General features: G+C 39.1%; 1 protein-coding gene and 1 pseudogene across 2 annotated transcripts; one reads left to right on the forward strand and one right to left on the reverse strand.

Moving 5' to 3' along the window:
- Nucleotides 1–9,263: 9,263 nt before the first annotated feature.
- LOC108825376 (probable serine/threonine-protein kinase At1g09600) lies at nucleotides 9,264–11,010 on the reverse strand (annotated as a pseudogene).
- Nucleotides 11,011–12,410: 1,400 nt separating this feature from the next.
- Nucleotides 12,411–14,400, forward strand: LOC108828383 (uncharacterized). Of its 2 annotated transcripts, none has more exons than XM_018602053.2 (2): nucleotides 12,411–12,574; nucleotides 12,928–14,400. In XM_018602053.2, the coding sequence occupies exon 2, from the start codon at nucleotides 13,145–13,147 to the stop codon at nucleotides 14,228–14,230; it is 1,086 nt and encodes a 361-aa protein (XP_018457555.1). In that variant the 5' UTR covers nucleotides 12,411–12,574; nucleotides 12,928–13,144; the 3' UTR covers nucleotides 14,231–14,400. The 2 variants fall into 2 exon arrangements, with proteins under 2 accessions (XP_018457555.1, XP_018457556.1); XM_018602054.2 differs by having other exon boundaries at nucleotides 12,937–14,400.
- The last annotated feature ends 758 nt before the right edge of the window (nucleotides 14,401–15,158 follow it).

Consider the following 15,158-nt stretch of genomic DNA (forward strand, 5'->3'; position numbering starts at 1 on the left):
TTGGGCTGGACTCCGGCTTGAGTGTAGAATCCATTAAAATTTGTTTCACTCCAAAACTCCTTTTGGTTGTCGAGATATATGCCGTGGACTGGACCTATGTCGCTGGTACCTCCAAAGTGGCCGGTTTGGACTGCTTGGTTGACCTCTGGTTCAACCACTGGTTTGATGACCACATCATCCCCTCCCCCCTGTGAAGTTTTTGACCTCAAAACTGGATAACCTGATACACCACAATAGAGCAAGTCAGATTTCATTCTCTTTTGGGAGTTTGAAAACTTACCTTGATACAATTTTGGTTTGGAAATGGGTTGTGCATCTGGTGGCTCTTCTTTAGAAAGATAGGAAATGATCACGCCTCTGGCCTGGATAGTGTCATTTCTTCTCTTCTGGAGTTGATGGTACTTCACACTAGTGGTAACCTCATGGTTGATCATCTTTGGGACTGATTCTCCAAGTAATAAAAGATTATCCGGTGGGATTTCTTTTAAGTTTTCTTCTTTGCAACCTGAAAAATTCTCAACATTCTGGACAAAGACAAAGTGAATTATATCTGATACTGGAGTTTCATAAACAGAATGTGATATGGTCGAATTTACCATAGGTGCATCAGCATGATGAAGAATTAAATTCTTCTTTGGACAGCTTTGGATTGATGGCTGCTTTTCTTGCACCCTTTTATCTTGTTTGGTGTGATCTCCTTCTTGTCTTGTATCTGAAAAACAATTTCTTGGCAAAGACAAATGCATTATATCTGTGGTTGAAGATTTAAAAACAGAATATTTAAAGTTCATACTTACTTTGATTGCATCAAAAAGTTGAAGTATGATTTTCTCCTTGTTGCCAGCTTCTCCTTCATTCTGTTTTGCACATGTACTGCTGATGGTGTGCCTTACTAGGGACGTGGGATCTCTTCCTCTAGGCTCTCTTTCTTTTGTTATTCCTGGATCAAAATTCCTTGGGAAAAACAAGTGCATTATACCAGAATTTTGAACCAATAAATCAGATTGAATAAAACTATCACTTTTCATAGATAAATCTGTTTTCTCTTCTAGTGATGTTTCTTTCAAAGCTTTCTTATTTGGACAAACTACAGCAAAATGTCCTCTTTTATGACATTTATAACATATCTGATCTTTCAGAATTTTAAAATCAGAAGACTTACCTTGGCTTGATGTCTCTTCCTTCTTTGGGTTTGAAATCTCATCATTCCTTGGACTTAAATCATGGACAACTTTTGAATCCGACAAGGACTTTGAGATCATGTCTTTCTTGACCTCAGGACCTGTAATATCATTCTTGGACAAAGACAAGTGACTCATACCAGTGGGAGTTGATTTATAACCAAATTTATCAAGTATAGGACTTACCATAGCCTTTGCTTGAAGTACTGGTTTGTTTAGCTCTTCTTTGGGTCTGCTCAAGGTGTCTTGGCTGACGTTTTTACTCACCTCCATGACCTTTAGGATGTCACTTTTCTGGCCTAAGCAATGGACAATGGCGTGCCCCTGGTTTGGCTGAAAGTTGGTTTGTTGAGGTAAGCTTCTTTGACCCTCTTTGTGGGCAGCTTCTCTTGCTTCGTGGGAACCATGAGTTGGATACCTCCTTGGGTACTGCTCCTTGATCTGAGATCTTGTATAACCTGGTGCAAACTCATACCTCATGGCTTTCTTAAGTGTTCCCCACGTTTTGATAGTTGGCTCCTTGTAAAACCATCTATCATCTACTTCTTGAACCCACCATTTAAAGGCATCTCCTTTTAGATGATCAATGGCATAAGCTAGCTTTTCTTCCTTCAAGATGTTGTTGTAGTAAAACCATTCATCAAGGTTCCTCTCCCATCTAAGATAACATCTTTTTCCTGAAAAATTAAAGAGTTCAACTTTATCAGCAAAAGAGTTATGTTCAAACCGAGAATTAACAACATGATGGTTGTGGGTTTTAGAAATTGGGGTTTGATTGATCTTTGAAGGATCTGGTGGTTTGGGCTCGACATAGACAGCCTCTGGTGCATCTCCAAAACATCTTTTTCCTTTATGGGGATGTTGGCCTTGTGCCTTGTTTCTTTTCTCCAGCTGAGCAATCTGTTCTTGTACACCTTTCATAGCAGCTAATAGCTGTTTTTGAGAGGCCAGTAAAGCTTGGCATTGTGCTGCTACTTCCATTTCTTCCTGAAAGCAATCTCAAAGATCAAGTGAAGAAGATATGAGAAGTGTTGGTCGGACCAAATGAATTAATGCAAGCTATTGAAATCTAAACCGAGAAAATATGCTAATTTGAACCGAAATGAAATAAAATATGCAAAAAATGATTTTTCTTTTGGTTTTCTGGATGCAAACTCGAAATGAAACAAATATGAAATGATAATAATACTATGACAAAGAAAATTAAATGCAAACTAACAATAATTTTTTTTTTTAAATGCAAGATTCAAATAAGAAACAAATATGGAATGCAGATTTTTTTTTTTGACCCTTTTTTTTTAAAATGGAAACAAATAGCTAAATGAATGCAAACAAATTTTTCTTTTGTTTTTATGATAGAAATGAATCAAACTAAACAACTGGTCGTCTCCTACCTCACACTTTTTATGGTTTTCAATTTTATAATGAACAAAGAACACAAAATGCAAAAACTGTTTTTTTTTTATTTAAGATGAAAACAAATGCAATCAAATGAATGATGCAAGGATAGAATGAACCTGGGTCAGGAGCTTAGGCTCTGATACCAAAATGTTGTGGGCACAGGGTCAGGCAGTCCGGAATATGGAACTGAGGTTTAGTCCAATAGTTCGGATTGGTACCTGAAACAAAGAGTGAACCTTTTTATGAGTTTTATAAGTTTATGATGCAAACAGAAGCAAACATGAATATGAATCAGAATGATAATAAGAATAAAAGCAAATAGAAAAGGAATAGATTGTTGGAGATGGGATCTTTGTTGCTGGACTGAAGTCACTCTCAACAAGATCAATGGATGGAAGATGGATAGATATGGGATTTGCTTGCTGGACTGAAGTCTCTCTCAAGCAAGATCAGTGGGTGGAATGGAATGATGGACGCCACAAAGCTCTGTGAAAGGGGGCTTTGATAAGTCAGGTTGCTCAAGAGCTGCTTCTCACAACACTCAAAAGACTTAGATAATAGTTTTAAGAAAACTAGAAAAACTGTATTTTCATTCATAAAATTCAAGGGTGATTAACAAAGATAAACTAAATGAGCTTATATAGGCTCGACCTTGGGACTCTCTAACAGTCTAAAAATGACTTAAGGAAAGAAATAAAATTGAAATAAAAGTCTTGGAAGCAAAGGCTTTGATGGTTCCATGTAATCTTCCTTTAGCTTGATTTATGCCTTCTTCCAAATGAGATGATCTTGTATCTTGATATCTTCTTGAACCTGGATGGTTTAAGGGGATAAGTGAGCTTCCTGGGAATCTTCTTGATAGCTTGGAAGGTGCTGAGGTCGTGCATAAACTCAGAGAAAAAGAGCTGTTGGAGTTTGAATGCAAGAATCTCCAAATAAGGCAGCTTGGTGTTAATGGGGATCCTCCTGATCCTATGATGGCTGGTGCATGATATGAACTTGTAGAAATCCTCTTGAATGAATATAATGTCTTCTGGAAGTCTTGGACTGATCTTATTGTCTTCTGGTCGGAGTTGGTTTGGTTGGAAATGATCAAACCGAAAGATTGTCCAATCTTGCCATAAATAGCTCCGGTTTGATTTAAGTGACTCTTCATTGAACCAACTGATCTCCTGGGCTCTGGTGTAGCTAAGGACTTCTTCAATACCTCCTGATTGGTTGAGATGATCTCCTGGACGCCAATGTCTGGTTTGAAGCTGATTGAACCGGTTAGCTTCCAATTGAGGCAAGTGTAGAACTGGTTTGACCGGTTCTGGAAAATTGGGCATAACTTCATAATTCCGTGGCCATTTCTCCTGATATTGGGCTTCCTGGAAAGATGAGAGACTCCTCTTGAATCCTATGATTGGCTTTGGTTCATGACGCTTCTTCATTGGGCTTGAATCTCCTTCAAAAGTCGGGTACTCGCAGATGGATGGGCTGGGAAACCTCCGGTTTGTAAAATTCATAACTCCTTGGTCCAGTAAGATTTTCTGGATATTCCAATTGGGCTGGACTCCGGCTTGAGTGTAGAATCCATTAAAATTTGTTTCACTCCAAAAATCCTTTTGGTTGTCGAGATATATGCCGTGGACTGGACCTATGTCGCTGGTACCTCCAAAGTGGCCGGTTTGGACTGCTTGGTTGACCTCTGGTTCAACCACTGGTTTGATGACCACATCAATGAGGTCCTTGGAGGTTCTGGCACAGGGCAACGACTGCAGCTAGAGAGGCCAGAGGAGACGCCAAGTACCTGCCACAAAAACGATTCCAAGTAGAAGATGCAAAGGTGCAATCGAAAAATAAATGGCTGTTTGATTCATCAGCAGTAGAGCATAGGACACAACCTGGTGGAACATGGAGACCCCAAGAGATTAAGCGATCCCGGGTTGGTAATCTGTCTTGATAAGCAGTCTAGGAGATAAAAGAACATCGAGGGACTTCCTCTTTGAACCAGACAACTTTGTGCCAATCGACCACCGGGTTGGGCACACGAATTCGGTCCCACGTAACTCTAGAAGAGAAAGACGGACCAAACCCACCCGCAGCATGCCTCCACAAGTAGACATCGTCCCTATTAGCTGCAACTGGGATAGGCGTTGTAGAGAGAACGATCTGCAGTGTCACCGCATTTTCAGATCGAGGCAGAGGTAAGTTCCATTCACCATTTCTGACCGCCTGAGAGACAGTTGCAGTAAGCGAAATCCGATGAAACCTTGGCCCTGATGGACCGAAAAGGAGATGTAATGGACCTAACTGAGTCCATGAGTCATACCAGAACATAGCCATGTTCCCGTTACCAACATCGCAACGTAGAAACAGTGAGAGATCTTGCTTCAGCTGTAACATACTCCTAACTGTACTCGAGAATCTAGTACAGTCATTCACCAGCCAGATACTTCTACCCCCAAATCTATTGTTGATAAGCCAAGGGACCCAAAGGGAGCCAGAACCGTAGAAGAAAAGCCAAAGTCTCTTTAATCTGAAAACCAGCTCAAAGTCCTCAAGACTACGAAGACCAACACCCCTTTCTGATTTTGGCTTACAGACATTAATCCAAGCAACTCTAGCCCCAGCAGCAGACGATGTACTATTTTTCCACAGGAAACCCGAACAGAGAGAATCCACCTTTGCATAGAACCACTTAGGAAGCACAAAAACTAAGCTCCAAAAGTTAACCATTGAATATATGACAAAAGAGATCATTGTCACTTTACCCGCAAAGGAGAGAAATTTAACAGTCCAGGAATGGAGCTTCGAGGTTATACGATCTATAAACGGCTGAAGAGTGGCTGCATATATTCTCTTTGGACTTAGGGGAAGGCCAAGATACCGTGTTGGGAACTCACCACGCCGATAACCAGAGAGAGCAGACAGTGTCGCGGTTTGAATGTCTGTATGTTCTCCATAGAAAATTTCAGATTTGGCTTCGCTAGTGTCCAGCCCCGACCAAACCTTAAAAAGATCCATAGTGGCTTTAATACCCGCAGTCGAGTCGCTGGAACCATCTGAGAAGACTAGAAGATCGTCCGCGAATAAGAGATGGGTGAGCTTAGGAGAAGAACACAAAGGATGTAACCCAAATGCTCCATCCGACTCTGCTTTGTCCAACAGCCTAGATAGTACCTCCATGAGCATGATGAACAAGTAAGGGGAAATAGAATCTCCTTGTCTTAAGCCCTTCTTGCCTTCAAAGAAGCCAGCGAGCTCACCATTAATGGCCACTGAAAATCTAGGAGAAGATATGCACTCAGTTATCCAAGTGATAAACATGGGAGGGAACTGCTGAGCTTCCAAAACCTTGATCACAAAATCCCAGCAAACCGTATCAAAAGCTTTACGGATGTCAATCTTTATCATGGCACTGCAATGGCAAGAAGTCTTGTTGTAGTCCCGTATGAGCTCGGTGGCCAAGAGGACATTCTCTCCAAGACTGCGACCCTTTAGGAAAGCTGCCTGGTTGGGACTTACGCATTCAGTCAAGATAGGCTTCAGACGGTTCGCAATAATCTTGGAGATCAGCTTGTATACAATATTGCAACAGCTTATAGGCCTGTAGTCTGTAAGACGGCATGCTTGGGGCATCTTAGGGATCAGAGTAATGGCTGTCGTATTCATGTCCTTGAGAAGCCTGCCATTACGAAAAAATTCCCTCACAGCACACACAATATCATCACATACCATATCCCAAGATGCTCTAATAAACTCAACCGAGTAGCCATCTGGACCCGGGCTTTTGTTTAGTGGCATGGCAAACAATGTGGCTTTAATCTCCGCTGCAGTTACCTCTCGTTTCAGATAATTCTGTTGTAGATCGGTACAACGAAAAGGAAGCAGGGACCTCAGGTCATCCGTAGAAGCAGATGAGAAGGGGAGATCAGTAGAACCCAGAATACCCTGAAAATAATTAGCAGCGTGGGCTTTGATGTCGTCCGTTGAGTGATAAATGTGATCGTCGCTGTCCTTGAGGTAGTGGATATGGTTCCTAGAAGCATGAGAGGAAACCGTTCTGTGGTAGAAGGGGGTGTTATGATCCCCAAGATTCCCCCATTTCACTCTTGACCTCTGGCGATAGAATTTTTCCTCCGCAGTGAGAAGGCCATTAAGCTTATCACGCTCTGCATGCTCCTCAGTAGCCGTTGTCACATTAGGGGAAGTAAGTAATATTCGTTGCAGAGCTTCCACCTTTTCTCTATGTGATTTAACTCGCTGGGATATACCACTGAAGTGGCGTTTATTGAGCCTGCGCAGAGGTTTCTTAAGCAGTTTGAGAGAACGCACCAGCTTGAACTGAGCCTTACCCGTGATTCGTCCACAATCCCAAGATTCTCTAACTGTCTCTGCATAATCCGGGTGATCGATCAAATGGTGGAAAAACTTGAAAGGCTTAATAACCAGACGTCTAGCAGAAGGCATCCTAAAGAGACAAGGAGCATGATCCGATTGAGAAGGATCTAGGAAGTCCGCATATGAATCTGGAAAATCTGTAGACCACAGTTGGTTGATAAAAGCGTGGTCAATCCGAGTAGATAACGGGCTCTCATCCTGGCTGTTTCTCCATGTAAATGGTAAACCCTTGTATTGAGCCTCAAAAAGTTCTGCATCCTGAAACGCAAAGTTAGCATCATCCATACCAGAGACGTCAACTCTAGAAGTAAGGTGGTTAGAGTGATGCGAGCAGCGCAGCATCTGATTAAAATCACCCAATACTGCCCATGGATGAGATGAGACAGGAGAAGACCCGTGCAATTCAACCAGCCTACTCCATAAGCTTCTCCTTTCCTCCAACAGATTAAACCCATAGACAAAAGTAACCGTGAAGCTGACGTTTTCAGACAGAATAGAAATCCCACAGGTGATAGATTGAGCTGTAGCGTCATAGATAATCAAGGTAACTCTCGGGTCCCAAACAAGCACAATACGGCCCGAGACATCATCGTCATAGTTTCCAAAAAATTTTCAACCTCTTGGTATAGCTCCTAAAACTCTCTCTTTATTACTTTCCAAAATGTGTGTCTCCAAAAAAGCTCAAAAAAGTGGCCTATGGATATTAATCCAATCTTTGGTCATAGTGTGGCATCTTGCACTATTCAGTCCTCTTACATTCCATGCAAAATACATATCTGATGATTATTGATGCTCTGCAGCCTTGCGGCCACACCCCCTGTTTTAACCAGGTAAAAAGGTCTATCTACCGCCTCTGCTTCCACAGGCGGAGCATCTTTGACGACTCCCTTCAAATTGTCCACTGCAGGGTCAGAGTAGTTGTTGGCTACAGAGTTTCCATCAGTAGGGGTTACATCGATGAGGTCTTCCTCCTCCTGATTAAGTTGCTAAGAAGTATTTATAGCAAGTATTAAGTTCCTACTTCAGATTGTCCACTATTCAGTCCTCTTACATTTGTTCTAATTAAGTTGCTAGGAAGTATTTATAAGAAACTGACTTTTTGAAATAATAATACAGTAAAAACTCTATAAATTATTAATTTAGGACTATCACATTTACTAATTTATAAAGTTATTAATTTACAAATATTTTTTGAATTTCTCAGTTTTGAAGTGTATCTTTTATATAAAATAAGAAAAATAATTAATTTTACCTTACATAAATTAATTAAGTTCTAGAAAATCAATTTTCATATTATTTTTTTATATTTTTGGTGTATATGAAATAATTTTTTTAGAATTTAAATATAGTCTTAGATATAATTTTACTAAATATTATCAAAATATGTTGATTGTTAAGATAAAATATAGATAATACCATTATAAATATAGAAAACAATAGAATGTTTGGTTTGTACATATATATATATATTAAATTATGATTTAATGGGATCATATATCAATATTGATTTTTTAAATTATTATTTTATTATTTTATCGATTTATGTTATATTTTAAATCAGTCCAATTTAAAAACCGGAAAATTTATTAATCTATACTATTTATTAATTTATTAAATAATTAATTTATAAAGTTTCTACTATATAGTGATTTCCGTTGTCCATCTTTGATCTTGGATCTTCCGGGAACTTTAATCATTTGAGTAGCCAGATGAATAGCCAGTTAAGCTATAAACGCTAAGTCTTCCATATTCTTACTTTTATGATTTATCATCTGTTTTCAAGCTAGATGGTGAGCAGCTCGTATGATGGTGACCAGCATCACAAGAAAAGACCGAGAAGAAAGGTGGTGAGCAGCTCGTATGATGATCATGTCATCTCATCTCAAAGAGCATTTCTTTGTCAAGTTTGGGTTGTAACTTGTAAGTCTCATCCTATTTTCTGTTCATCTTCTTGTAAAATAATACCATGTACAGTTTGATATATGAGATCAATACTACCTATTATACCACAAAACCAAGAACTATTGAGGACACAAGAGTCTGATACATCAGTAAGTTTTTTCATCTTTTTGTAAAATAATACTAAGTACAGTCTGATAGTTTTTCATTTTCTTGTAAAATAATATTAAGTACAGTTTGATCATATGTTATTCAAGTACTACTGAGGACACAACAAGGTGTTGAGTTGATCCAAATGAAACAAAAAAAAAAGCAAAAAATGATTCCTAAATAGAGATTTTTATTAGATTATTTAAAAGAATCAATCAGAATAAACGTTAGCAGTTGACTATACAAGACAAAAACACTAAGTCCTAACCCCTACTTCTGAACCACACAAAGTCTAAACAAAAAGGTTTATGTATGGTGAAGAAACATCTATCAGATTGTTCCCCAAAGTTTGCTTTTTATTTGACCTTTCTCTAAACTTATTTACGAATGAACCTCCCAAAATCACCTTCCATTACCCAAAAGGGAGGCTCGGTCCTGTCTGTTTATAATCCCTATTAATTAGCCTTATCAGCTTGAGCTCGCCGTACAGCCAACAAGATCTGTCGTCTTTCATGTTCTTTCAACATCTCATCCAAGTTTCCTTCTCCTGGAATCAATGGTCCTGAGTAATGAATCCTCTCTCTCTTCCCACCTTCACAACCCTATAATTCACCAAATAGTGTGTGATAAGCCACAAGTATAACAACACAAGGAACAAACAAACATGCCAACAACAATGATAGACGTGTGTTTTCATTTCTTATTACCAGTACTGATTCTTTGCTGGATGATGAGGGGTCATCTTTCCTCAAACCATTGGGTTTCTCAAGCATTCTTTGTGACAAATTGCAGTTCCCTGAACCATCTTCAAGCCAGCGTTGATTCACTAACGCGTCTCTCACACTACCAAATTGTGAACCATCTCTATTAGGTGCTACAGAGTTTGAGAATCTTGACAAGTGGGCTCCCCCACGTTGCACATAAGACCTTTGTGTTCTCAGCTGGCTTGATCCGTTAGGATGATTGTCACCGTTTGGGTAGGGGGTTTTGTGCAGTAATACCCTTCAGTGGTTCGATCCGGAAGCCAAAACCAGAATCTCCCTCTGTAAGATATAAGCATAGGCTTTAGTGACACATACACACACATCTATGCATTTATAGCCTCGTAAAGATACCTGTATTGACGCCAGCAACTCAGCATTGGCACTAGGAGCCGGTACAGCTCTAAATTCTCTGAAAACCGTTTGGCTTCATTCTGTTTACTACTCGCACCTTTCCTTCTGCTCATGAGAACATTTGGGATGCATAAGTGTTACTGAGATGATGATGATGATGATACAAAGGAAAAAAAAAACTAAACAAGACTCTTACCGTCTTGCTTCCTCTTCACGAAGCTTGATATCAAACTCTTTCCTTGGCTGATGATACCTCGGTAAACTTGATGGCTCGCTTGGAAAAGGCAGAGAAAAAGGAATATCAACATCTATGCTTTAAAGCCAAAGTGTCACTAGCAAAGTTCATGAGTTATGTAACCTCGCTTTGAAGGGCAGAAGATGTGGTTCCACGTGCTTCTGGTTCAACAGCTAAAAGAACCTCAAGGAGAGCCAAAGCAGGAGGAAGGATAAGATCCTTATACGTCCAGCTAACATCGCTTGTACTGATGTTGAGGTTTAAAGATAGCTGCATGCCGCAATCTTGATCTTCTCCGATACTATTCAGAAGGTGATCCACACAGTTTAATTATCTTGTGCATTTGTTCAACCTATATTCATACAAGAAAACAAATACTCATTTTCCCCACTTACATTAAGTGACTTAAGAGTGGAAACAACACCTCTGTTCTTCCGGGAAGGAGAGGCTTTCTAGTAAAGAGCTCAGCAAGAATGCATCCTGTGCTCCACAGATCAACCGCGAATCCATAATCTGCAGAACCGAGCAGAAGCTCAGGAGGACGGTACCACAAGGTCACAACACGGCTAGTCAGAGGCTGTTTCCGTTGGTGAAAAGTAGAAAGACCAAAATCAGCAATTTTGAAATTATTGTCACTGTCCAAAAAAGAACAAAACGAGAATAAAATAAAAAACAACATAAAAAAATATTGAAAATATATAGGATTGATACATGAACATAAACTTCTTATAAATCATAATTAACTTTTAAATTGTTAAAACATGATCTAAAACTGAGCTGACATAGTTTCATCGTAACCAAATAGTAGACCAGAGATTTTTCGGTCTAAACGTTAGATTCTTATGCGATAAGTAATTTTTTGACCTAAAATATTTTTTAAAATTGAGATCAGTTCATTAATAAATAAATAATATAATTAACAAAAATAATTTAAAAAATTAAGGATCAAAAATATTAATTCGAACAAGAATACAATTTTTTCTTTCATATAATATTTTTCAAATAATTTTTATATAAATTCATCATATGCAAGACGGAAGTTTATCCTAGTTTACTAATTAAACATGTGTAGAAATGTCTTTGTTTCTTTGGTTTAACTAAGAATGCGTCAAGCTGACAAAAAAAAACTAAGAATTTGTCACTAAATTTATGTATTTTTTTTTGCTAAAATCAATAATTTTATGTTAAGAGGTTTGGACTTCAAATCTTAAAATGACAGAATTGTGAAAATTAGTGAAATGTAATATTTATAATTTGTATTAGTATAATTATTTAGCATTAAAAAAAGAAAACATATATTTTATTAAAAAAATTATATAGCTTTACATAAATCCCTAACACTTTTTCCGGAAAACAAAAAGCGATCAGAGTCAAGAAAATAGTATTTGCATACAGTATAAAAATGATTATCAGATAGTGCAACAAAATTCAAAAAAGAAATCAGAAAGTACTCAGACAATCGAAAGTTAGAACAAATGCAACATATATATAAACGTTTGGTGTAGTTATGTTGCAGTTTGTGGAAAAAATTCTTTTGATTAGTTTATGGAAAGTTTGCAAAATCATAGGACGTATTTCTCTCAAATCAATCATTTCGATCATATCCTTCCTTCCAGCTGTGCAAATTAAAATAGCTGCACAAAAATATTTGGTAACATCAGCTGTAACACGTACCATAAATCCAAATCGTTTCCATTTGAACTCTGTTATTGCTTAATATAAAAATATCTGGCGGGTTATTTCGAGTTGTCTATGATTCTTCTTCGTATCAATTTCGGAATATAATACTCGGATACTGTTTCCTTCATTATCTCTTTTTGCCAAGTTTGACTATTTTAAAATATCTGGTAAAATTAATTCTACTTTTTGTCGAAACAAAAAAAAAAAGAGAGAGGGAAAAAGACAAACGCCGCCAGGGTGGAGCCACGTCAACAAAAATAAATAAAAAACCCGGACAACTCAGGAAAAGAAACAAACCCGAACCCGGATCCAGAGTTTATTGGTTATCAATAACAGCTGGATACAGGCTGTCACCAACGGAGAGTTTCCTTCTTCTCCTTCCATATCTCTCTTCCTTTTCTCTTCTTCCTCTCCTCGTCTCTCATTCCCCTCTCAATCTCTATCTCTCTCTCTCTCTCTCTCTTTTCTCCGCCGCTGCTCAGATCTTCCCCGTTCTAACTCTTTTGTGGATCCAGATTCTCCTCCTTGTAAGCTCTCTTTTTTTCTCCTTCTCTTCCTCCGTCGGATCTGGTTTGTACTTGATAGTTTCGTGTTTGCATTACGCTCGTAAAATTGATTCTTTTTTCTTTATGCGATTCTCTCGTTTATTACATAGAACACGTATTTGACTTTGGTCCTGTAATTAAAAAAAAAAACCTCTTGGTTCTATCTGAAAAAAAGAGAATGTCTTTTTGGGATGACAAAAAGTTTATGAACCCTTGTTGACTTGTCTTTATTGAATCCTTGTGGTCTTGAAGGTTGCTTTGTTATTGTCTTTTTTATCAGATCTTGGATACATGTTCCTTTAATGTCTGTTTTGATTCAATTCATTGTGGTTCAGTTTATGTAGGTAAGACGCATAAACAAGTGGTGCTAAAGAGTCAAAAGATCAACAAAAGTTTTTATAATCGGGTGATCTGGGCTGCAGCAGATGCGAGTGAATGTGGGTGTTTCATAGCTTCGCATTGTTTTGGAGACAAGGAGGCTTGTTATCATCTAGTGGCGGCTACAGGCACCCATGCTGTTAGAGAGCATGCGTGGATACTGTGTTTTGGGTGATGCCCCTGACCAAATTAGTTCCCGATGCATTCGGGGTTGTGACCATCTCTCTCGTCTTCCTGCTCATCCTCCTCGGTCTCCTCTGCATCGCTTACTCTCTCTACTTCCAGTCTCACGTTCGTAATCAAAGGTTTCTCCAGCTCGGTTACTTCAGCGGTCCTTGGATCATCCGGATCGCTTTCATCCTCTTCTCTATCTGCTGGGCCATCGGAGAGATTCTCAGGTTGAGTTTGTTCAGGCGACACAGGAGGATACTTAGCGGGTTGGATCTCAGATGGCAAGAGAACGTCTGCAAGTGGTACATCGTCTCGAATCTCGGTTTCGCGGAGCCTTGCTTGTTTCTCGCCCTCGTGTTTCTCCTGCGAGCTCCTCTGAAGATGGAGTCTGGGGCGCTGAGCGGGAGATGGAACAGGAACACTGCCTTTTACATCTTTCTCTGCTGTCTCCCCGTGTTTGCCCTCCAGCTTGCGATTGTTCTGTCCGAGTCGCGCCTAAACGGTGGTAGCGGCGCTTACGTGAACCTCCCGCGCAACTTCACGAGAACCTATTCCCGAGTTATTATGGATGGGGACGAGGAGGAGGTTGCGTTGTGTACTTACCCTCTGCTGAGTACAGTCGTCCTCGGCGTGTTCGCGGCCGTGCTTACAGCTTACTTGTTCTGGCTCGGGAGGCGGATACTGAAACTTGTGATTAATAAGCGTCTGCAGAAGAGAGTGTACACTTTGATATTCTCCGTCTCGTGTTTCCTTCCGCTGAGGATTGTTATGCTCTGTTTGTCGGTACTAACCAAGGTGGATACGGTTGTGTTCGAAGCCCTTTCTTTCTTGGCCTTCTCCTCCCTCTTCTGCTTGTCCGTGGTTTCCATCTGCTTGCTTGTCTACTTCCCTATCTCGGACTCCATGGCGTTGAGGGGTCTAAGGGATGTGGACGAGGACGATAGGACTGTGGCGGAGGAAAGGAGTGGTGCTCTGTTGCTTGGACCACAGACCGATGATAGCTTGAGCTTGAGAGGTCGGAGAGACTCCAGGTCTTCTTCGCAGGAGAGGTATGTGGAACTCAGCCTGTTTCTTGAAGCTGAGAACTAAAAAAAATGGGTGTAAGATTAAGAATATTTTGCGCAAAAAAGGCATTATTCAGTTTTTTTTTTTTTTGGCGAAGACACTGTGACTGTAAAGGAGGGTTTGAGGGGGATTTTACTCTTGTGAGGTTTTGTTGTTTGAAATATTTTCTGCTTGGTGGATCATATTTTTGTACCTTTATTATGTCATCAGTTTTGATTTTAGAACACAAAACTAATCACTGAACCTTTAGCCTCTTGCTTTGACGGATGAACAATGCAGAGGCATCCCTGAAGTCCAAATATAAAAAAAAAATGAAATTAGATACATTTAACAATTTCCACGACCTTTATCAACTTTGTTAAGTTTTAGCAGTTACAATGTGATTCACATGTTCAGATGGATCGAGTCTTAATCGGGTTCCCATTCAAAAGTCACAAGCAAATTAGTATGTACATGCGAGTTTTGAATACTTGAGAATTTAGACGAGGGGATTGATTGAGAGTTGAGACAAACTTTATTGATTGAGAGTTGAGACAGATAGCTTTCTTTCAAACGGTGAGAATTCAAACCAAAACACTCATTTCAGTTTCATGTGAGGTTTAATCTACTTCCTCTTTGCATATTGAAGTAAATTTCCAAGATTTTAGTACATACTTTTTCAAGAGATACTATTTCACAACTAAATCCTAATATTTCTATAATTTTACAGTTGTACAAGTGTTTTAGAAAATCAAATATCCACATCAATTTTAGGTGCTTTTAATAAAATTCTACAGCAATAAAATATATTTTAAAGCTATACCAAAAAATCTATAGATTTTTTTTCTATAGATTTTTTTTTACATCAGATTTTTTTTTAATTATAGTCATTACCAATATTAAAGAGAGAGAGAGAGAGAGAGAGAGAGAGAGAGAGGGAGGGAGGGAGGGAGGGAGAGAGAGAGAGAGAGAG

Source organism: Raphanus sativus, chromosome 9 (genome assembly GCF_000801105.2).
Source record: "Raphanus sativus cultivar WK10039 chromosome 9, ASM80110v3, whole genome shotgun sequence".
NCBI classification, from domain to species: Eukaryota; Viridiplantae; Streptophyta; class Magnoliopsida; order Brassicales; family Brassicaceae; genus Raphanus; species Raphanus sativus.